The 22,136-nt window shown below is 48.9% G+C and overlaps 1 protein-coding gene across 1 annotated transcript in view; it reads left to right on the forward strand.

Annotated features, from left to right (window-relative positions):
- LOC102774834 (chromosome unknown open reading frame, human C16orf96) overlaps positions 1-22,136 on the forward strand; it is a 44,295-nt gene that overhangs the window by 20,804 nt on the left and 1,355 nt on the right. The window contains exons 3-15 of the mRNA XM_015560136.1: positions 602-706; positions 2,422-2,502; positions 2,716-2,806; positions 2,924-4,540; positions 6,605-6,690; positions 7,058-7,168; positions 10,475-10,549; positions 10,990-11,154; positions 12,944-13,062; positions 13,774-13,836; positions 15,723-15,815; positions 16,778-16,916; positions 17,036-17,138. Coding sequence (XP_015415622.1) covers positions 602-706; positions 2,422-2,502; positions 2,716-2,806; positions 2,924-4,540; positions 6,605-6,690; positions 7,058-7,168; positions 10,475-10,549; positions 10,990-11,154; positions 12,944-13,062; positions 13,774-13,836; positions 15,723-15,815; positions 16,778-16,916; positions 17,036-17,138 — 2,848 coding nt within the window. The remainder of the gene's footprint in view (positions 1-601; positions 707-2,421; positions 2,503-2,715; positions 2,807-2,923; positions 4,541-6,604; positions 6,691-7,057; positions 7,169-10,474; positions 10,550-10,989; positions 11,155-12,943; positions 13,063-13,773; positions 13,837-15,722; positions 15,816-16,777; positions 16,917-17,035; positions 17,139-22,136) is intronic.

Here is a 22,136-nt window from a genome sequence, read left to right on the forward strand (position 1 = left end):
CATGCAGCCAGAAGGACCCTCTAAAAATGTAGACCAGCCCTGGCTGGGTGGCTAAGTCCATTGGAGTGTCGTCTCATGGACCAAAAGGTTGTGGGTTCAATTCCTGATCAGGCACATGCCTAGTTTCGGGTTCAATCCCCAGTTGAGGCATGTCCAGGAGACAACCAACCAATGTTTCTCTCTCACATCAATGTTTCTTTCTCTCTCTCTCCCCTCCCCTCTCTCTCTAAAATCGCTATAAAAATAAAAAACCGATCCTGAGATGAGGATTTAAAAAAAAGCAGAGCCAATCATAACTCCTTTGCTGATCTCCAGTAGCTCCCACCAAAGGGCATGTGGTGCTTCATAGTGAGTGGCTCCTGGTTACTGAATACATTCAAACACAGGGTTGCCTCCTCCCCACCCAGGCTATTTGAGAGCTCAGAGCACTGTTGATTCAACTGTCATTTGTTGGCTTTTGCGTATATTCCAGCAAAGGCCTTGGGATAGCCAAGAGGACTTCTTGGACCATGGCAGTCATCAGAGAACTTCCATACTTTACTTGCCTTCTCCCCCAGCCACACACAACTTCATGTTTTTTTCCTCCTCTCTCCCTCTTCAGGCTATGAAGACCATGCAGGATTTGCTCACCGACATTAATTCACTCAAGACTGACACTGAAACCCTCAGGAAGGATGTGGACATGCTGAAGGACATGTGGAATAAGGTAGACCCTCCCCAGCATCCTCCAAGCTGGCCAGCTGCTCGGACCATTGGTGGTTGGGTGTCAAGATAAATCTAGGAAGCCCATTCTTAGTCAAAGGACACAGCCATCGGGGCGGGAGATGAGGACTGACATGGTCCAGCCACTTGGCCCTTCCACTGAATTCTCTGTGGCTTCCGCCATGCTATGCTCCTCACTATGCTATGCTCTGACACCATTTGTAAGTGACAGAGTCTTAGTTCATTCTGGCTTAGGTAAAATCAGATAATTTATTGTCTCATTTACTAAAAAGTACAGGATGCCTTCAGGTACAGCTAGATCTAGGTGTTCATACCACATCAGTACTTCTCTCTCAGGGATGATTTTCCTCTGGGTTGGCTTCATATTCATGTAGGTAGGTACTCCCTACATCTTGGCTACTCTAGGCTTATTTATGTTCCATTAACTTAGGAGAAAGAGGGCACCTCTTCCTCTTTTAGAAAGCTCTTTTTACCCTGAGACAGAGAATAAACCTAGCACGGCCTACATGCTAGCTCCCTCTATAGCACCAGGACATCAACCCAGGAGTGTTCTAACTCTTTACCATGATGTGAAAAGACATGGAATTTCTGAAGTATGAGCTCATACTTGGGGAGTCAGAACTGGGCTCAGAAGCCAGCTCTCTACACCCCCAGGCTGGTATTGTGGCGGAGGTTTTACAGCTTGCCTCCAAATAATGCGATTGAAGCATCATCTTCAATGCACAGGTCAGTGTATACACTTGATTATCATGGCAACTGTGAGAACTTTAATCTTGGGCGAGGTAGCTCCCATCTGAGCAGAAAGGGCATTGTCATAAAACACTAAAAAGGACCCTTGAACAAATTCATTTGAGAAGCTATGCCCCCTAACCAATCTCTTAGAGATTCTTTTTTTAAAATTCTTTGTTGTTGAAAGTATTACATATGTCTCCTTTTCCCCCCATTGTCCTCTCTTTGCCTGCTTATATGCATGCATACAAGTCCTTTGGTTGATCTCTTACCATCCTCTCCCACTGTACCCTGCCTTCCCTCTGAGATTTGATGGTCTGTTTGATGCTTCTATGTCTCTGTATCTATTTTTGTTCATCAGTTTATGTTGTTCATTATATTCCACAAATGAGTGAGATCATGTAATATTTACCTTTCTCCGACTGGCTTATTTCACTTAGCATATTGCTCTCCAGGTTCATCCATGCTGTTGCAAATAGTAAGAGTTCTTTTTTTATTTTAATATTTTAAAAATTGATTTCAGAGAGGGAAGGGAGAGGGAGAGAGAGAGAAACATCAGTGATGAGAATATTAATTGGCTGCTTCCTGCACTCCTCCTACCAGGGACCAAGGTTTTACATGTACCCTGACCGGGAATTGAACTGTGGCCTCCTGGTTCATAGGTTGATGCTCAACCATTGAGCAATACTGGCTGGGTTTGGAGGTCCTTAATGTTTTTTTGCCCATTAAAAGCTCTGAGAAGTCCTGCAGTACAAAAACCCATTGAGTGCTTTTTTAAGCCCAACATTCCCCAAACTTTTTTGCCCAGGGAACTCTTTTTGACCCCTTTCTCACTCTCTGGGAAACACTTTTTCTTCCTTCTCCAACTCTTAGTTACCTAGTGCTAAGTCCTTGTATTTGAGCAGTGGGAGAAGCAGGGCTGAGACCAGAACTGACACTCCTGATGCATGGGTTTGGCTTATTTGACAGATACACCTGGACCGCATAAACACTTTCTTTGATGACATGAAAGCGCAGAACCGGAAGATAAATGTGCTGCAGCGGGATGTGGTGAGGGACTCGGTCCCATCCTCCCTTGCTGCTCCCCTGACCTCTAGGCCCAAGGGTGCCGTGCATGGGGAGGGGTCAGAAGGGGAGCACAATCTGGAAAGGCCCATTCATTTGCAAGTATAGAGGGCAGTGTGGACAAGGGAGCCACATCCAAGGGTATCACACCCTCCAGGTTCACATCCCTTATTTCCAACCCCTTCCTTCACCTCCCAGACTGCTCTCCAGAACAAGATTAGCACCATCCCCAAAGCTGACGACTTGGTACTCTGGAGTAGCCTCCACGATGCCTTGTTCGCCCCGGTAAGTGAAAGAAGATGGAGGAGGAGGAAGTTGGTGTGAGGGAACAGGCAGGGTGATCGCTGAGCTGGCCTGGTGCAGCCCTGGCCACCCCAGCTCCCTTTTCCACAGGGAGATGTTTCAGAAGAGCTGGAAGATTCTGATATGTGGAAAGTTGCAGAGAAGCTCCCAGAGCCTGAACTTGCCCAGACCACCATGTTCCTCGAAAGTTCTGGTCCCAGCCAGGTCTCAGAGGCCTTCCAACTCCCCAGGCCCTTGGAGACCGTTTGGCATTACCCGGTCCCTGGGCAAGTACAGAAGGAGGAGTCTGCCCATGGAGTTCCTCTCACAGGGGCCCAGGGGTTGGGCCAGTCTCAGGTGCTCGAGCCTGGGCCAGCACCCAAACCTGCGCCAGAGCCTGAGCCCATGCCTGGCCTTGAGCCCATACAACAGCCCAGTCTGGCACCTGGGTTCATATTACCACCTTGGCCTAGGTTCAGACCGAAGACTATGGCCAGACCTGGGCCTGCATATGGACCTGGGCTTGCATTTGGACTTAGACCTGCCCCCGGACCTGGGTTTGTCCCTAGACCTGGGCCTGCCCCTGGACCTGGGCCTATATATGGACCTGGACCTGGGTATGGACCTGGGCCTGCCCCTGGACCAGGGCCTGCCCCTGAACCCATGCCCCCTGGGCCTGCCCCTGGACCTGGGCCTATATATGGACCTGGACCTGGGTATGGACCTGGGTATGGACCTGAGACTCCATATGGACCTGGGCCTATGTATGGACCCGGGCCTATGTATGGACCTGGGCCTGCCCCCGGACCAGGGCCTGCCCCTGAACCCATGCCCCCTGGGCCTGGGCCTGAGTTTGGACCTGGACCTGCTCCTGCCTCCGGGCCTGGGCTTGCCCCAGGCTTTTGGCCCACACCACCAAGATTCTGGCCTATGCTATCAAGAGGTGGGCTTCCTCCAAGAGGCTTGTCTGACGGTAGCAGTTGGCCTTTCTGGGGCTTAGGTCACTTTCAGCCTGGCCCAAGCCAATTGGACTCCCAGGGTTTCAGGGCCCCACCACCAGCCATAGAGCCTGGCTCAGCCTGGCCTCAGACACTGGAGTCACGGGAAGAGATGCAACAGCTCCCATCTCTCTCAGAAGGTACAGAAGAAGATTACTTACAGTACAAGACGGACACTCACGAGGTAGCCCCTGCTGCTCAAACCTCTGAAGAAGAACCCCCTAAGAGTGCCCGGACCGCCCTTCGTCGGATGAAAACTACTGCTGTCATTGCAGCTGCTGCCGCCGCCGCCTATGCAGCTGCCGCGAGCTCAGCAACCCGGGCAGCTGAGGCCTCAGCCCGGGCCGCTGAGTCCTCAGCCCTGGTCGTCCAGGATGCCCCCGCCACTAAACTGGCCTCTGTAGCAACAAGCGTGGCTGCATCTGGACCCTTAGGGATCTTTGCAGATGTTATGGGCGCTGGGTCTTCCCGTGGGGCCATACCCTCCATGTCAATCACTGATGCGGCAGAGATGGGCTATGAAGAGTTTGTCGCTTCTACGTATGCTACTCACTTCATCGCTCCTGACACTGAGCTGTCCCAGGCCACGCTGGTTGCCAGACAGGCAATAACTCCTGAAGACAAGAAGAAGGCCGTCAAGTATTCCATGAGCCACATAGCCCAGATACCCGTTAAACACGACTCCCTGAAAGAAGAGTTTGACCAGCTGTCATCGCACATGAAACATCACATAGCTCATCTAGGTAGGCCCAGACTGGCTCTGAGAAGTGTGGTAAGGGCTTGGGCCCTCCCCAGGGCCTTCGAGCAACACCTCCTCTCCTTTTGCTTAACTGCTCCCAACAAAATCGACATTCAGACACTCGTCATTCATTACTTTGGTGTAAGCATTAGCCTCTTACTAGTCTAGTCTAGTCTTTACAATGAATGTACAGTGAGGTCTTATCTTAGGAGAGAGGGGCAATTATAGGCTTAAGTTGGTGTTTAACACGTTAAGCGCCCAGTCAACAGTGACTGACACTATACTTTCCGTCCGGAAGACAAAACAGGCTGGGCGCGTAACGTGTTAAAGAGGAAAATTGCATGTCAAAATTAGTCTTGAAAATCTCCCTTTCAACAGCCCATAAGACACAGTGTTTTGGTAAGTCCAGATCCCCAGAGTGTCCAGCAACACTGAACAGCCCCAAGATGAAGCAGTCAATTTGGGATTAAGAACAACTGCCTGGTACACATATGGATCCTGAAACACCACAGTCACATTCTAGGTGTCAGTGGGACTAGTACATGTATGCTCCCATTTCATGCCCATGATGGGCATATGCTCAGTGATGACAGAGGGGCACAGTGGCCTACTCTAGCAGTTCTCACCCTTGAGCTCACCTCAACACCCCCTGAGGGGGCGTGGTGAAGCACAGACTGTGGGGCCCACCCCAGAGTTTCTGACGAAGGCGAAGGCGACTGAGGGGAGCACAATCATGTGCATTTCTCACCTTCCTGGGGAAACGCTGCTGGCCTGGGGACCTCCCCTGACACCCATTTCCCCGCCCTCTGTAAATCATTACCTTGTTGTTTTGCTCTCTGCCAAGTACAATAGTTGAATTAATCTAAGTCCAACCCATGTGTGGCACCACCCCAATGCACAGTCCTGTTCACAAATCTTAAAAAGAAAAAGTAGAACCTCACATAGTTACAAAGAACCACATTGATATCAGTGAACACTGGGGCATGGCTAAGGTTCTGAATTTAATTTTAAATGTAAAGCCATCGTAGCCCAAATGCTACCTCTGGCCAGCTGTTATTTTAAGGAAACTATAGTTAGGTTATAAACATGTCTTGGCAGTAACTTTCATACATTCATAGTTCTGTCCTGTACATTCGTTTTTGACCTCTCATCTGGAACTGGAAACAGCGTATCAATTTTTTTATTAACCCCCTCCTCTTTTGTTAAATCTTTCTTTTTATTTTGTGGTGAATAACATACTTCTCAATAAGGTATTTCATAGTTTTGCTCAGGGTCATTTGGGGAGGGGAGTAAATTCCAGAGAGTTTTCCCTAGGCCTGCTCTGATATGATAACCTGGGGACACTTGGAATGGGGCGAGTTCAAGTTCAGATGTGCTCTAAGTGTCAAGTGCACAGTGGACACTGAAAGCTTAGTACAGAAACAAGAATGCAAAATATCTCATTAGTAATTTTTATTACATACTTAAATGATACTATTTAGATATATTGGGTTAAATAAAATATTTTATTAAAATTAATGCACACATTGCCTAGCCGGCATGGCTCAGTGGTTGAGCATTGACCTGTGAACCAGGAGATCACTTCGATTCCTGGACAGGGCACATGCCCAGGTGGTGGGCTTTATCCCCAGTGTGGGGTGAGCAGGAGGCAGCCGATCAATTATTCTCTCTCATCATTGATATTTCTCTCTCTCTTCCTCTCCTTTCCTCTCTGAAATCAATAAAAATGTAAAAACAAAACAAAAAAACCACAAACCAAAACATTATTTAAAAATAAATAAACAAAAAGAAATTAATGCACAATGCACACACAAAACAAATAAAAAAACTATTTATGTCACTTGCATCTTTTTAGATTTTTTAAATGTGACTGCTATCAAAAAAAAATAGAAAAAAAATGTGACTACTAGAAAATTTTAAATGACCTCAAAGGCCCCCACCTCACAGCACATTATTGCTCTGTTGGACAGCACCGCCTCAGACATTTCATAACAGAAGCAGGTGGAAGTCTAAACAAAGCCTCTTTCTCGATCCCTGCTCCCAACGGTCACCCCTCCTTTGCTTTCAGCTCATAGGGGAAGCTCTTCCAAGTTTGGGATGACACTGGACATACTGCAAGAAAAGATTGGCAACCTCCAGAAATCCAGGTTACAGGTCAGTGTCCTGGGCAGAAAGAGCTTTTATTAAGATGACCCATCTGCCAGCTGATGGCATATGACCCAGAACCAGATGGAGCATTTGTCCTCTAGCTGAAAGGAGGCCTGGGGCAGCTTGGGGCTGAGAAGGCAGCTGCAGCCCCTCATACTGCTCCAGCTGGTGCAGGGTCCCAGGCTGTGGGTAAGTGTCCCAGAGTTGTTAAGATGGCAAGTTGCGGGGAGGGAAAGATGGTAGGTTTGCAGGGAGAGGGGTGGGCGGCAGATGGCAGGTTGGAGTTACACTGGTCTGGAACACTCTTCAAGCCCCATCACCCATGGTGGCCTCAGGAGCAGAGGCCTTGAATTCCTGTGTCTCTCCCTTTTAGGAGGAGGAACTTGAGAAAGTTTGGGGCCACCAAATAGCGGCGATGAAGGATCATTACATCGTTCTGGACAGGGCAGTGGAAAAGATCTATAATCGCCTGGAGGAGTTTAAGGTTCGGAGGTCTGGGTGGTCCCAGACGGCCAGCTAAGGGGATAATTATGGGGATATTTAGACCTTCTCCACAGTTTCACAGATGTACCTAAGGCAGGGGAACCAGTGGACATTTTACTGGCATTTTCCTGTGTGTAAATTATACTTCAATTAGAAACAAATCCCGCCCTCTCCCACAAGCACACACACATCTATAATAATAAAAGTGTAATATGCTAATTAGACCAGACATCCTTCCTTCCAGACAAAGCCACAGTGGGTGGGGACCACGGTAGAGGCAGCAGAGGCCCCTGGCTGTGGGTGGGGAAGGGGGGAGCCCACAGTGGCAGGGGGTGGGGCCAAGGCCCTTGGACGAATTTCGTGCATTGGGCCTCTAGAAATAACAGAAGGGCCTAGCCCCGTGGTCGGCAAACTGCGGCTTGAGAGCCACATGCGGCTCTTTGGCCCCTTGAGTGTGGCTCTTCCACAAAATACCACGTGCAGGTGCGCACGTACAGTGCGATTGAAACTTCGTGGCCCATGCGCAGAAGTCGGTTTTTGGCCTGGGCGAGTCTATTTTGAAGAAGTACTGTTGATATTTGGCTCTGTTGACTGATGAGTTTGCCGACCACTGGCCTAGACAGTGTCCCTCTCTTTTTTAAAAAATATATTTTTATTGATTTCAGAGAAGGGAGAGGGAGAGATAGAAACATCAATGATGAGAGAGAATCATTGATCAGCTGCTTCCTGCACACGCCCTACTGAGGACCGAGCCTGCAACCCTGGCATGTGCCTTAACTGGAATCAAACCCGGGACCCTTCAGTCACAGGCTGACACTCTATCCACTCAGCCAAACCAGCTAGGGCAACAGTGTCCCTCTTGTTAACCACTGGGTCACCCACCTCTAGAAGGATGCCTGGCATAGAGTGAAGGCTCAAAATGTGCTGAAAGAATCAAATGATTCAGAGGATTTCTTGCACCGTTACATTCATAACTTTCCCCCTAAGCAAGCTTCTTTCTGACCGAACAGTGCCAAGAGGCCTTTCTGGAACAGTGAGTTGCTGCCATGGAAAGTACGGAAATGATACAGAACCCTTACCAGGGGCTCACTCCACCAGACACATTCTCCATGAGCCTGATGGGTTCTGACTGCTGAGCTGGACCTCAGGACCAGTCCAGTGTGTGACTGGTCCCAGACATTTGGAGAAGTCATTCCCAAAGTCGAAAGAGAAAATATTCCAAACACAACCAGCTGGGGTGGTTTCCATGCAAGCTTCTGATTACCAGTCGGGGCTATTGGTGGGATGCGTTAGGATGCAGGGGGCAAAAGGGAGAGGACCCACACAGGGCAACTCAGAAAAAGAAATCATACACGGGGAGCCAGTTCCCCGCTTAAGTGCAGGTGGGAGGGATAGGTTCTGGACTGTGTGTGGACAGAGGAGACTAGGGTAATAGGATCAGACCTTGTGAATACCCAGATCAGTAACATCAGCTCCTGACAACGCTGGGCCCTCTTTTTGTCACTGCTTCAAAGAGGCCAGATTGCCATGTCCTAAGAATATATCGATGCCCTTCCTCAATGGAGATGAGCCAGTTCATTCAACATGTCTGATGTGTACCCAGCCCTATGCCCTGCCCTGCACGAGGGGAGGAAGGGTCATAGTATCTGTCTTCAAGTAGTCATTGCTCATTGAGAGAAACTCCAGAGGATGAGGCCCAACCAAACAGCACCAGATGGAGCAAGGCAGTCTTTGCCTTGACTACCTTCTTGTCCTGTGTGCCAACAAGAAAAAATTAATTGCTTATAAAAGTTAACCCTTGAAGGACCTGGAAGAGCAGGGCTTAGTATACAACACATATTTCATTAAATATGTCCTACATGAACATGTGCAAGAGATCAGCAGCCCCTGTTGAGCCCTTCCAGTAGAGAAATTAGGGCATGCAGACACATCTGGGATAGGTGTTACTGCTTTACCTGGATGTCTGCGAGAAAGTGTTATGAACATGACAGGTGATGTTATTTATTCATTGAGTCATTCAGCCAATCTTACTGAGCCTTCACTCTGCACCAGGCACCCTTCCAAGGACTGGTGATGCAGCAGTCAACAAGACAGACACCATCTAGGCTCTTCTGTATTTGGTAGTAAACAGTGATATTGATGATTTTAATCAAAGTATAATTTATGCACAGTAAAATGCCCAAGTTTTAAGTATAAGAGGTGAATTAATTTATGCCTATTACACACCCATATCACTACCACCCAATCAAGATACAGCAGGAAAATAAGTGAGAACAGAACTCTTTTTTTTTTTTTTTTTTGACTCTCTGGAAAACATTACTTCCCTTTGCAAGTGGATGTGATGGAGCTTTGCATTAATTAGAATTCAGTTCAACTGCAAATAACATGAACTCCCAGATAACTGACTGAAACAAGGCAACAGAAAAACAAGAAAGTCAGAAATGATTGGTCTAGAGCTGGTCTAGAATTCCATGGTGTGTGACTTCCATTCACAAGGTCACCTCAAGCTCCAAGGTGGCTGCTGGTGCTCTAGACATTAATTCTGCATTTAAGCCAGCAGTGAATAAGACATCTCTCCACTTCTATTTTTACCCCAGTGGTCACACCGAGCTGTAAGGGGGGCTATGAAATGTAGTCATGATTCTGGGAGGTTAGATGCCAGCTAAAAGTTGGAGGTTCTGTTGCTAAGGGTGAGAGGAAGACAAGATAGGAAGGAAGAAGTAGAAGCCTATTTTCTGCTTTGGAGGAAAAGTGACCTCAGCTTCTGGGGACATGGCCCAGTGGGCGTGAGGCTCTTCCCAACCAGGTCAGTGCTGCTGCCTCATAGGAGAGTTCAGTATGTGGGGAGAGGGCAGAAGTAATGGAGAGAGTAGAGTCATGGGAAAGGGAAAGAAGAGTTTTCCTTTGACAATGGGGTACAGTATGTGATATGTAAGTGCTTGGCTGATGAATAGACTGCAGTTCTTACTGGGACCTCATTACAGATCAGAAGAGAGGAACTTGTCCTAAACATCTAAGCAGCCAAAGCATTGGTTTATGTTTTCCTGCCTTAGGTCTGCCTCCCTGTGCAACAAAGTTGCCATGTCTGCCTCCAAGAGGACAACTTTTCCCAAGTCTCACATTTCTTCCCTTCTAATCTGGGCACCAGGCACCCAGGAGCCCAGGCCTTCCCGTGTGCCCACCTTACCTGCTGTCCACCTGGTCTCATGGTCCCTTCTTAGCACCACAGCAAGGGTAGAGGTGAGAGGTGGATATTATCCTCAGGGATTCCAGGGATGGCTGACATGCCCTTTGCTTCTTTTCTTAGATTCTAGAGTCTCAAATAAAAAACCTAGACATGATCAAGGCAGACAAAAGTGAGATGGAGCAGGAGTTAAAAGAGGTGAGTGAGCAGATTCCTCTCCCCCTCCGGCTCCCTCATCCTGAGCCCCAGCTCTCCCACCCAGGGAAATGGAATCATCGAGCCAAGACAAAACCTGGCAGGGTGACTTCAGAGTCTCCCTCCACCTTTATTCACATGGAAAGGCTGGGGACACTTCTCAAAAGTTGTCCCATCAACTCCTATTTTCAGTGCTTCAGGTTAGTGACAATTTGTTATATGAACTTAAAAATCACTCACCCACTCTGTCATAGGAAAACCTTAGCTTAGATCTGATGATTGTCTTTGAGCCAGCATAGACCCCAGGATTGAATTTAAGCCGAGGCTACATATCCAGGGTCCCAAACTTGAAAAAAAAAATAACCAAAATGATCTGATCTCCCCCAGCTTCTCCTGGCTCCCACCCCAGCAGCTCTGCCTGTCTGAGTCCCTTCTCTCTCTAGAAAGCTGACAAGAGCATCCTGGCAGCCAAGGCCAGCCGTGTTGACCTGGAGAGGGTGGAGATGGAGCTGAACGAGATGGTTCAGGGCATACTACTGAGGGTCATGTCCCAGGAGGATGACTGGAAGAAGATGGTGGAGCAGCTCAGCAAGGACGTGGGCAGCAAGGCGAGTTTCCCTGTGTCAGCCATCACGTGTGACGGAACAAATCGCCCTGTACTGTAGCAGTTTAAACCAACGAACATTCAGTTTCTGAAGGTCAAGAATTTGGGAGCTGCTTAGCTGGATGGCTCCGGTTCTCCCATGAAGATGCTGTCCTCTGAAGGTTTGACTGGGGCCAGCGGAGCCGTTTCCAAGATGGCCCCCTCACATGGCTGTGGGCAAGACTCCACACTTCCTCACGACATGAACTCCTTCTTAGGGCTGCTCAAGTGGCCTCACGCCATTGCAGTTGACTTCCCCTAGAATGAGTGACCCAAGGGAGCAAGACAGATGTAGCTTCTGCATTTATCAGCTAGAAATCTGTGAATAGCTTTCCTTCATCAACTTGAGCTGATTACCCTGAAATATGGTTCTTTCAGGAAAGACAGAAAAATGATGAATTGTTTCCTTTAGTGATCACTTTTCAGGACAATATATTGATGGAAATGCCCACATCCAAAACATGGTGGCAATTGAGAGTTTCTATTTTTCTTTTTTTTATTTCTTCTTTGTGAGTGTAACTGTGAATCATGAATTTTTATTATTTAATTCACTCAGTCAATTAAGTTACTATTTATTTTGTCACTCACATGGCCTCATCTTTGGCCTGTGGGCTAGCTTCTGAGTCCTTTGACTTAACCTTCTGTCATCAGATAACTGTCTTGTTTTCTTAAATGACAAGAGTTCACAGGCTTATTATCAACATTCCCTTCCTGTGACCTGAGTCAGCTATATCTCCTATGGAGTCCTGGTTCCTTTTAGTGGGCATTGGTGTTTAGAGACCAGAATCTGGGTACTGGAAGGAACCCTGTAAAAATTCAGAAGTCCCATGTGGAAAACAATCTGGCAGTCTTTTAAAAAGTTAGACATAGAATTACCATACCAGTCAGCATTTCCACTCCTACGTATCTACCCAAAAGAAATGAAAACTTATGTCTATGTACAAACTTGTACAAGAATGTTTATAGCAGCATTATAGTTGCTAAAAAGTGAAAACAACACAAAAGTCCATCAGTGGGTGAATGGATAAACAATATATAGTTTAGCCATAAAATTAAATGTTATTCAGCCATAAAAAGGAATGCTACAACCTGAATAAGCCTTGAAAACAATATGCTCAGGGAAAGAAGCCAGACAAAAAGGCCACAGGTTGTGTGATTCCATTTATGTGAAATGTTCGAAATAGGCGAATCTATAGAGACAGAAAGTAGGTTAGTGGTTACCTACCCCGAGAGATCTGGGGGGAAGTGAGGGGTGACTGCTAATGGGTATGAGGTTTCTTTGGGAGTGATGAAAATGTTCTAAAATTGTTGTGATGATGATTGCACAACTCTGTGAATATATCCAAAGCCATTGAATGTATAATAGTACTTTGCACTCAGTAAATGTGTTGAATGTGTGAATATTAGTTGTCTGGGGACCATTGGGAGGAATGTTTCTCGGGCCTGCAGGCCTGTAGTTGAGCATAGGGTTGGTTTTATCATTTGGAGGCAGGAACTGATGGTGTTTCTTTGCCGTGGCTGCTGGGAAGTTCACTTGGCAGCTCCCCTCTAGCATTAGCGTGCATTGGGAGTATGAACCTTAACCCAAGCTTTGTCAGGTCCCTCTCCTTAACCACCTCACTTTTTTCTGTTTAATCTTGTTAGGCTCGATGTCACTTTGCAGGTTACTGCAAATCCTTTTCTGGCGTGAAGCAGCATGTGAATTGACTAAACACTCTTCTCCCCCCACCCCTCCCCCCCTTTGGTTGTTCCAGCTGAACAGCAAGGATTTGGACAGTCTAAAGAAAGACATAAATGAGGTCTGGCATATAGTCAAGAAGCTGCTCATTGAAGGCCTCCGATTCGACCCTGACAGTGCCGCGGGCTTTAGGAAGTGAGCCCTTCCTGGGGAGGGGTGGAGCTTGTGAAGGCTGGGGGACCCTCTGTCTGGGGAGGGAATGAGAGGGGGATCCCAGGGGATTCTAGAAGCAAGAATTTCAGACCTGTGGACGTGGGGAGAGGGGGCGGTACTTCCCAGCTGGGTGTGGAAAGGGGTTGGGATGAGGCCTGAGAGCACCCAGGCACTCAGAGGTGGCAGCTCTGGCCTTGGCTGGCGGAGGGACTCAGGAGCACATCTGCTCCAAAGCCCTTTTGCCATAAATGAGGAGTTCAGAGAGGGAAGGAGACATTCAAGGGGAGCCTGGGTGGATCTGGGAACAGAGCCAGGTCCCCTACCCCCATCGAGACAGCACACCCAGACCATGAGGCTTCCTGTCCTCAGATCACCCCTCATGCCCCAAATGTCTACTGTGATGGTTAGCTTTCCAGAAGGTCTCTGGTTTTAAAGACCCCCATTATGTTTAGGGCAGGAAGATGCACGACACACACTTTTATCCCCCCTTCTGCCCCAGGAGGCCACAAATGGGGGTCAGCAGGAGCCAGCAACGCCAAACTGAGCAGGGCCAGGCCAGTGGGTGTAGGATATGAGGGTTAGTCCTGGCCCTGAGGCATAGACAGACCTGCAGTCTCCCCAAACACTGCCTGGGAAAGGGGCAGCGCGCAGGCCTGACTGGGGTGCCTCAGCTGATGAATGGATGTCTTCCAGGAAACTGTTTGAGCAGGTGAAATGCATTTCCTGTGACCGGCCGGTGGAGATGATGACTGGCCCGTGAGTATAGTCACCAGGGGGCATCTTTGCCCGCCCTCTCTCTTCTGGACAAACAGAAAGACACACATACACACTCTATGGGCCTGCGGTGTTCTAGAAACATCCTTTATATGCACATCCACATACATGTTTTGTAGACATCATTTCATTTGCTCCCTGTCCCTGGGCAGGCCACCATCATCCCTTCCTTTCTTCATCAGCCCTGTCTGGTGCCCACTGATCCAGGGACTGGGTCAACTCCAAAAGAAAAATAATGGAAGAAAACTATAGGGAAAAGCAAAACTTTGTGGGACTTTTTTGCATGTATTTTTATGGTCTAGTTATTTATTGAGGTGAAATTCACATAACATAAAGTTAACCATTTTAAAGTGAGTGATTCAGTGGCATTTAGTTGATTTACCATAATATGCAACCACCACTTTTAATCCCAAAATATTTTTATTGTCCCAAAAGGAAACCCCAGATCTATTAAGCAGTCACTCCCATTGCCCCCTCCCCATAGTCCCTGACAACCTTGAATTTACTTCTGTCTGTGGGTTTGCCTGTTCTGGACACTTCATAGAAATGGAATCATACAACATGTTGTCTCTCGTGTTTGGCTTCTTCCACCGAGCATTGTTTTTGAGGTCCATCCATATTGTAGCATGTGTCAGCACTTCATTCCTTTTTGTGACTGAATAACAACCCATTGTATGGATAGAACACATATTGTTGATCCATTTATACATTGATGGACATATGGGTTGTTTCCACCTTTTAGCCTTTATGAAAACATGTATTTGTTTGAACACCTGTTTCCAATTCTTTTGGATGTAAACCTGGGAGTGGAAGTGCTGGGTTATATGGTAACTCTATGGTTAACTTTTTGAGGAGCCACCAAATAATACCCATTGGCACTACATGATCTCCCCATGTTAGTCAGGTCCTGGTGACCCTTGAAGCTCATCAACACCCAGTCCAAGTTCATGGAGGGGGCTGTGGAGCTTTATCCAGAATTTTTCTTTCAAACAACGGGTATCTAATTATAGTATTCTTTTTATTTATTTTTTGTTAATCCTCCAACACATGCCCCAGCATGGGCCATGGATCAAGCCTGCAACCCAGGTACATGCCCTTGACTGGAATTGAACCTAGGATTCTTCAATCTGTGGGCCAACACTCTATCGACTGAACCACACTGGCTAGGACTATTTTTTTAATTTTTTTTTTTTGTTTGTTAATCCTCATAGGAGGATATTTTTTCCATTAATTTTTAGAGCGAGTGGAAGGGAAGGAGGGGGATGAGAGGAGGGGGGAGAAAAAGAACAACATTGATGTGAGAGAGATACAGCTATTGGTTGCCTCCCACATACACACCGACCAGGGTCGGGCATTGAACATGCAACCCAGGTACGTGTCCTTGACCCAGAACCACACCGAGAAGCTGTGATGCTCAGGCCAACACTCTAACCACTGGGAACACTGGCCAAGGCTGTTTTACTTTATTTTTACTTTTATTGAGGTTGAATACACATAACATAAATTAACCCTTTTAGAGCGAACAGTTCAGTGGCAGTTTGAATATTGACACTGTTGTGCAGCCACCACCTTTAGTTCCAGAATGTTTTCATCACCCCAGAAGGAAACCCCTTACCCATTCACTTGTCACTCCCATTCTCCTCCCCCCGCCCCCTAGGCTCTGGCAACCTCCAGTCTGTTTGGTTTTTACTTTTATAATTGGAACAATTGATTTTTTATGGCTTAGAAAGATTTTCAGGGTTCCCCAGAGCCCTTGTAAGGCAGCCTCATTTCAGGCCAAATTTGAGGGTGGCTTCCGGGAGGAGGTGGGAACTCAGTGCCCTCTGCTGGCCACATATGCCTTCCACCGAGCTCTTGTTCTCCAACAGACATCTCATCACCATCCGCAAAGCCCACCTGCTGTCCACGCTTCGGCCATCTAGTGCCAACAGCTACGAGTACCTGCAGCGGCAACAGATGAGGTGAGTAGACTGGGGGTCTGCCCCACGGAGGTCACTCAGGACCCAGGATCCCTGCAGAAACCTAAACTGTAGTCCCAAGATCCAAAGACTATCCCAAGGCATCGCCGGCCATCTGCAAGGGAAACGCTCAGGACAGTGGCTAGGGCAACAGACAGGCACGTGAGCTGATCACACAGGAAAGGAATGGACATATTTATTGGGCATCTATTACGAGCTGGGAAAGGGTTTCTCATTTGAATCTCATAATCCCCTATGAACTAGGGTGAATATGCCTACTTCCCACTAGAGGATGTGAATGACAATGAGGCTTGTTATGGCTGCGCAGACACTGCACAGAGACATACCTAAGCCCATTAAGCCCTTATACCTGCCCTTGGAGGTGTATTCTGTTATCATCCCATTTCATAGTTGAAGAAATTGAGGCTCAGAGAACTTAAGCAACCTGCCCAAAGGTCACAGGTAGTGAGTGGCAGAGCTGGCACCTAAACCTGAGGGTTTTCACCAGACCCAGCTGGCTCCCTGCATCCCAGCCCCATCCCTCGCCCTCCGGACATCCAGCTTCCTGGTGCTCCCCCGCCCCCGCCCCCACCCCCAGGTGAGGAATAACAGCTAAACAATAACCAGAGCCACACCTGGGAGCCTGTGCCCCTGCCCTCAGTTCTCTTGCCTGATTCCTTCTGGAAAGCAAGAGGCTAAGAGCATGCACTTGGCAGGTCAGATCAGGCCTCTAAGAGTGGCTGAGATCTGGAGGAATGTAGGGCTCGATTTTTTTTCTCTGTCCCCTCTGTGCCTGTCTTTATTTACCCACCAGGCCTCAGGCCTGCCTGGCTGCACCACCCAGAATCAGCTGGAAGAAATTCCAGTCTTCTCTTGCTACTGGCCAGGCCTTCAGGGCCTGTCCTTAGGCTCCTTGGGGGCAGAGGGGTCCCTAGGTGGCTGCTGACCCTCCTGCTCTGCCCCAGGGAGCAGCAGCAGCTCCAGAACCTTGGAGACCAGGACTGGCACGACGGCCCTGGGAATGATGCAAACCTCAAGCTCAAGTCATATAACTTGACAACACTCTATCCCTATGGGGACCCTGATATTTTGGACTATGATACCGTGAGTCAGGTCGTAGCCCGGGTGGTGGGTGACCCCTGGGGAGCCGTGCTCTGCTGGGCCTCTGTGTATACTAGAGGCTCAAAGACACTCCCTTACCTGGGGCCCGGGCCCTCCAACAGGCCGAGGTGGACATCCTGGGAGTGGATGGGATCCTGTACAAGGGCCGAATGGAGAACCAGGAAGGCGCACAGCCACTGACCAGCGCGGAGAAGGGGCTGGCTGGTGAGGGGCGTCAGGCCTTCCGGGGCACCCCTGCCCGGTATCCTGGCTTTGCTGGTCAGCATGAGCAAATGCAGGCAGGGTCCAAGGCTGGCACAATTCCTGACTGGGGCGTCCTCACACAGCCACTTACAAAAATGGGGTCCTACTGTATGCCAGGCACTAAGCCAGGTGCCAGGGAGACACAGGGGAACAAAATAGATGGTTGTGCCCTGGAGTCTCCACATGAGTAGGAGAAGCAGACCATAAGCAGATAAGCAAAGGTGAGGAAGAACAGCTGGCCTGAAGGGATGGCCCTGGTCCTAGGACAGTTGTGACAAAGTGTGCAGGTTTGGGGAAGGATGCTGATGGCCCATCCAAAGATGGGATGCTGGGCTGGTGATGGGAGAATTGTAAGAAGGCACACTGGTCCAGGGAGAGGGACTGGATGCTGTCCTGAGGCCTGTGAAGAGAGACTAGGGTTTTACTGGATGAAGGGGTCAAGTGGGAGGAGAGCAGTCCAGGTGGAAGAAATAGCAGGTGCAAAGGCCCTGGGGAAGCCAGGCATAGTCAGGCGCTCAGAAAGGTGAGTCCACCTGAGGTGCAGAGATTGGAGTGTGGTGAAGAGGATGTGGACAGACTCTGGAGGCCAGTGTTCTAATGTCAAGGATGGGCTAGGCTTGGGCTGGGGGAGAATCTGTCACACTTGTGGAACCAATGCTCTGGTTGCTGCAGTATTGAGGCCCTGGCTCCAACTGGCTTCTCCCAGGGACTCCACCATTTAGCTTCAGCACTAGGCCAGCAATACCCAAGGAGTGCCTTCTCTTACTGGGCTTGTGACCGCATCTCCCCAGTCCCTGCCTCCATCTTTGCGTGGCCTTCTCTCTGTTATTCTCCTCTTCTGTTTCTTTTAAGGACACATGTCATTGGATTTAAAGCCCAGCTTAACCTAGGATGCTCTCATCTCAAGATCCTTCACTTAATTACATCCGCAAAGACTTTTTCTCCAAATAAGGTTACATTCACAGGTCTTTTGAGGGCCACCACTCAACCTATTAAAGGCCCTTCCTCTGGTTCACGAGGGCAGGCTACCATCTTAAATCCTATGATGTCCCTCATGGAGCAAGGATGTAGCCTGCAAGATTAACAGCTCTTTTCCAGGTGCCTGGCAGAGGATGCTGTTGGGAGGGGACTCAGGCTGGGCTTCAGGGATCAACAGGCAGGATAATAACAATGGTGGCTAATATACAACTGGGCAGGCATTGCGGGTAAAGGCAGCCTTGGTGGAGGGACCAGGATAACCTTACACACTTGGCCCTCAACCCCACTCACTCACCAGACAACACTCCTCTCCCTCCAGATGAAGGGTATGGCTCATTCATTCTCAAGACCCATAAGCAGCAAAGCAGATGGAATCCTGATACCTCAACTGCTTTATCCGGCTTAAAGGCAACAAAGTCTAACATTAAAGAATAATTAGGATCACCCTGGAGGTGTGCCCAGGTAGTTAGAGCATCGACCTGTGCTCCTAAGGGTCACAGGTTCAATTCCCAGTCAAGGCACATACCTGGGTTGCAGGTTCGATCCCTGGCCTCAGTCAGGGGTCATTCAGATGTTTCTTTCTCTCCCTCTCCTTACCATCCTTCTACTCTCTCTAAAATTCAATGGAAAAAATATCCTTGGGCCCTAGCTGGTTTGGCTCAATGGATAGATAGAGCATCGGCCTTTGGACTGAAAGGTCCCAGGTTCGATTGCGGTCAAGAGCACATGCCTGGGTTGTGGGCTTGATCCCCAGTAGGGGGCATGCAGGAGGCAGCCAATCAATGATTCTCTATCATCATTGATGTCTCTATCTCTCTCCCCCTCTCCCTTCCTCTGAAAACAATAATATATTTAAAAATATATATATCCTTGGGTAAGGATTAACAACAACAACAAAATCAATTAGAAGCATACCTGTGGCCAGGTCTTTTGATCAGTGTGTTCTTAGCACTCATTTACTCAAAAGAACATTTAATCCAAAACAATTATTATTAAACCTCAACTAGTTGGTGTGAGTCCCTCCCTGGTCCAGCCTGGTCACAGATGCATTCATCTCTTCATCCCAACAATTTCCACTGTATCCTGCTGTGCACTCAGCCTTTGTCAGCCCCACGAGGGGTATCCAGCCAGCCTGTGGCCTGCAGCTGCCTGTACTGTGGTCAGGATCTCAGGTCAGAGGAACACCCGATCTCCAGGGAGTGCTGCTCCCAGCAGGAGGGCGGTGGGCATGCTGAGGCTGGTAGTCAGGAGGCTGGACTTTCAGAGAATCTCCATGGAGGGCTAAGCATGGGCAGGCTCAGGTAAGAAGCTATGGCAGGGGCACAGAGGCAGAAGGTAGAACTGAGGAAGTAGGAGACTTGTCTCCAGCCTTCACCTTCCCCACCATCTCTGGGTGAACTGCCTAAAACACACCCCTGGCCAGGCCCCTCCCCAGTTCAGAGGGACTACTTTAATGAATTATCATAAACTGAGTGGCTTAAAACAACATTTTGTTTTAGTTCTTGAGGTCAGAAATCTGGAACGAGTCTTCTGTGCTAAAATCGAGTTGTCAGCAGGGCTGGTTCCTTCTGAGGCTCTGGGGAAGAATCTGTTTCCTTGCTGGTTCTACCTTCTAGAGGCCTCCTCATTCCTTGGCTTGTGGCCCCTTCTTCCATCTTCAGAGGACATCACTCTGACTTTAGCTTCCATTTTCACATCTCCTCCTCTGACTCTGACCCTCCAGCCTCCCTCATAAGGACTCTGTAGTCTAGGACCATCTCCCTGTCTCAAAATTTCTTAATTGAGTCACATCTGTAAAGTCCCCATTGCCACATAAGGTGGTGTATTCATAGATGCGGGGGATTAGGACATGGGCATCTAGGAGGGCACTGTCCTCAGAGTCCAGACTCCTTGGGTGATCTTCAGGGTCCCTTGGCCCCCTTGCCTTATCTGTCCAACCTCGTGGAACTGTTCTCTCGCTCGCTCTCTCAATGAGCCAAGCTGTTCTTGCCTCTGGCCTCTGCCCACACGGTGTGCTCAGCCTGGAAGCCCTGGAGAACCTTTCCTATTTGCCAGGGCCCAGTATTCCTCCCGTCGGGAAGTCTCCTGGCTCAGGCAGAGGTGGGAAAGCTCAGAGAAGAGCCCAGCAGGAGCGGATGTTGGGGTCAGGTGGAGAGTTCGGGTCTGGACATGTGGAGTCCAAGGTTGTGGGGGGCGTCAAGGACAGTGCTGGGTCAGCAGCTGGGCTCCCTGGCCTCGCTGTGTCTCCATTTGGAACCTGTACCCTGGGTCCACACCCCTTACCTTGAAAGGAAGCAATTGGACAGTCTTGCTGGTCGGCTGGTTGGCAGGTCCCATCTCTGACTTGGGGAGGGATACAGGTGCCAACTGGGAATCAGAGTGGGAGCCAGGGAGCGCCCCTCAGCCAGGCATTGGCTCTTGGGCAGAACCCATCAAGCACCCGGGTGGTGGTTCTTAACTCAGGTTCGAGGGACATGACCCAAGCTATGGATCCCAGGGGCTCATGGGCAATGAAGGTGGTGCCAATTGGGTCCTTGAGGTTGTAGGCTCAAGGAATACAAGAGGCTTGGGAGGAAAGGGCATTAACAGAGGAAGAAGGAAAGGAAGGGAGCAGGAAGAGACCCTCAGACAGTGCACAGACTTGATGAGGTCCAGGCCAGCCCACTGGGGAGCTTCTGAGCAGACAGCCCAGCAGATGGCCAGGCCCTGTGCTCCCGTCATTGGTTGGAAGTGCTAACAGACTCCCAGCTGCTAACAGACCCCAGGAACTAACAAACTGTGAGCTGCTGACAGTCCCAAGATGCTAACAGACCCCGGGTACTAACAGACCCTGAGCTGCTAACAGGTGGAGGCTTTTTACCCCTGTGCTTCCTGCAGCTGACCACCAAGTTCTTTCTTCAAGGGGATCCGTGTGGCACCTCCTGCTGCCACATGGCCCAGGTCATTGCTAAGCCTTCAGTGTCAGGTGTGTTTCAGAAGCCGCTGGGGAAACTCAGTGTAACCAAAATAAAGTTACTGCTCCCTTAGAGTTTTTACTCCATGAGGGATGGTGAAATGTAAATGAATAAGTCATAAGTCAATGAGTAAATAAGATGAACACAGGAATGGGGGGAAGAATGACCAGGGAGAGGTCCCTGTGGGGTGGGTGTCTAAAGGACTCTCTGAGAAGGGACATTTGAGGCAGGAATTGTCAGGACATAGCTGTTCAGGCAGAAGGAACAATTGGTGTCCCGCACAGGAAGGAGCTTGGTGCCCCGTAACTCTTGCCTGTGCCCTGCTTGGCTGCCTACTGGACCTCCCCTCTCCTCTTCACCCCTCCATCTTCGCTCTCATGGCCTCTTCTAGTGCACATTCCCGTCCTCTTCTGCAGCGGCCTTTGGTCTGGATTCTGAATGGCCAGTCATAGTGGTTCTTGGGTTCAAACGTGGATGGAGCCAAACCCAAAAGACCACCTATTGTATAATCACCCTTCTATGAAACGTCCAGCACAGACACATCACAGCAACAGAAGGCAGATTAGCAGTTGCTAGGGGCTGGAGAAGAGGGGAGAAGAGGGAATGATTGCCTCATGGGCATGGGGTTTCCTGTTGGGGTATGAAATGTTCTGGAACCAGATGGAGATGATGCTTGCACAACCTTGTGAATGAACTTAATGCCACCGAATTGTTTCCCTTAAATGGTTAATTTTATGTTATGTGAATTTTACTTAAAAAAATGCACACATGAGATGAAAGGCAGGAAGATGGGGGTGGGGGCACTATGATGGTCTGGCCCTCAGTGGAGTGGGAAGATCTAAAGAACTGCCAGACATCTAACCTGTAAGTAATCCTGCCAACATTTCACTGTATCTTAATGTCTCCTCCCGGGCCTTAAGTTACTTTCAAAAAGCCTTTTTCTGATACCTTAGATTTAAGAAGCTCAAGGTGGGGAGGGATGGTCCTTCCATACACAGATGGGGGGTTGGGGTGGGGGGTCAGGTGT

This window comes from Myotis davidii, unplaced genomic scaffold, assembly GCF_000327345.1.
Source record: "Myotis davidii unplaced genomic scaffold, ASM32734v1 scaffold555, whole genome shotgun sequence".
Lineage (NCBI taxonomy): Eukaryota > Metazoa > Chordata > Mammalia > Chiroptera > Vespertilionidae > Myotis > Myotis davidii.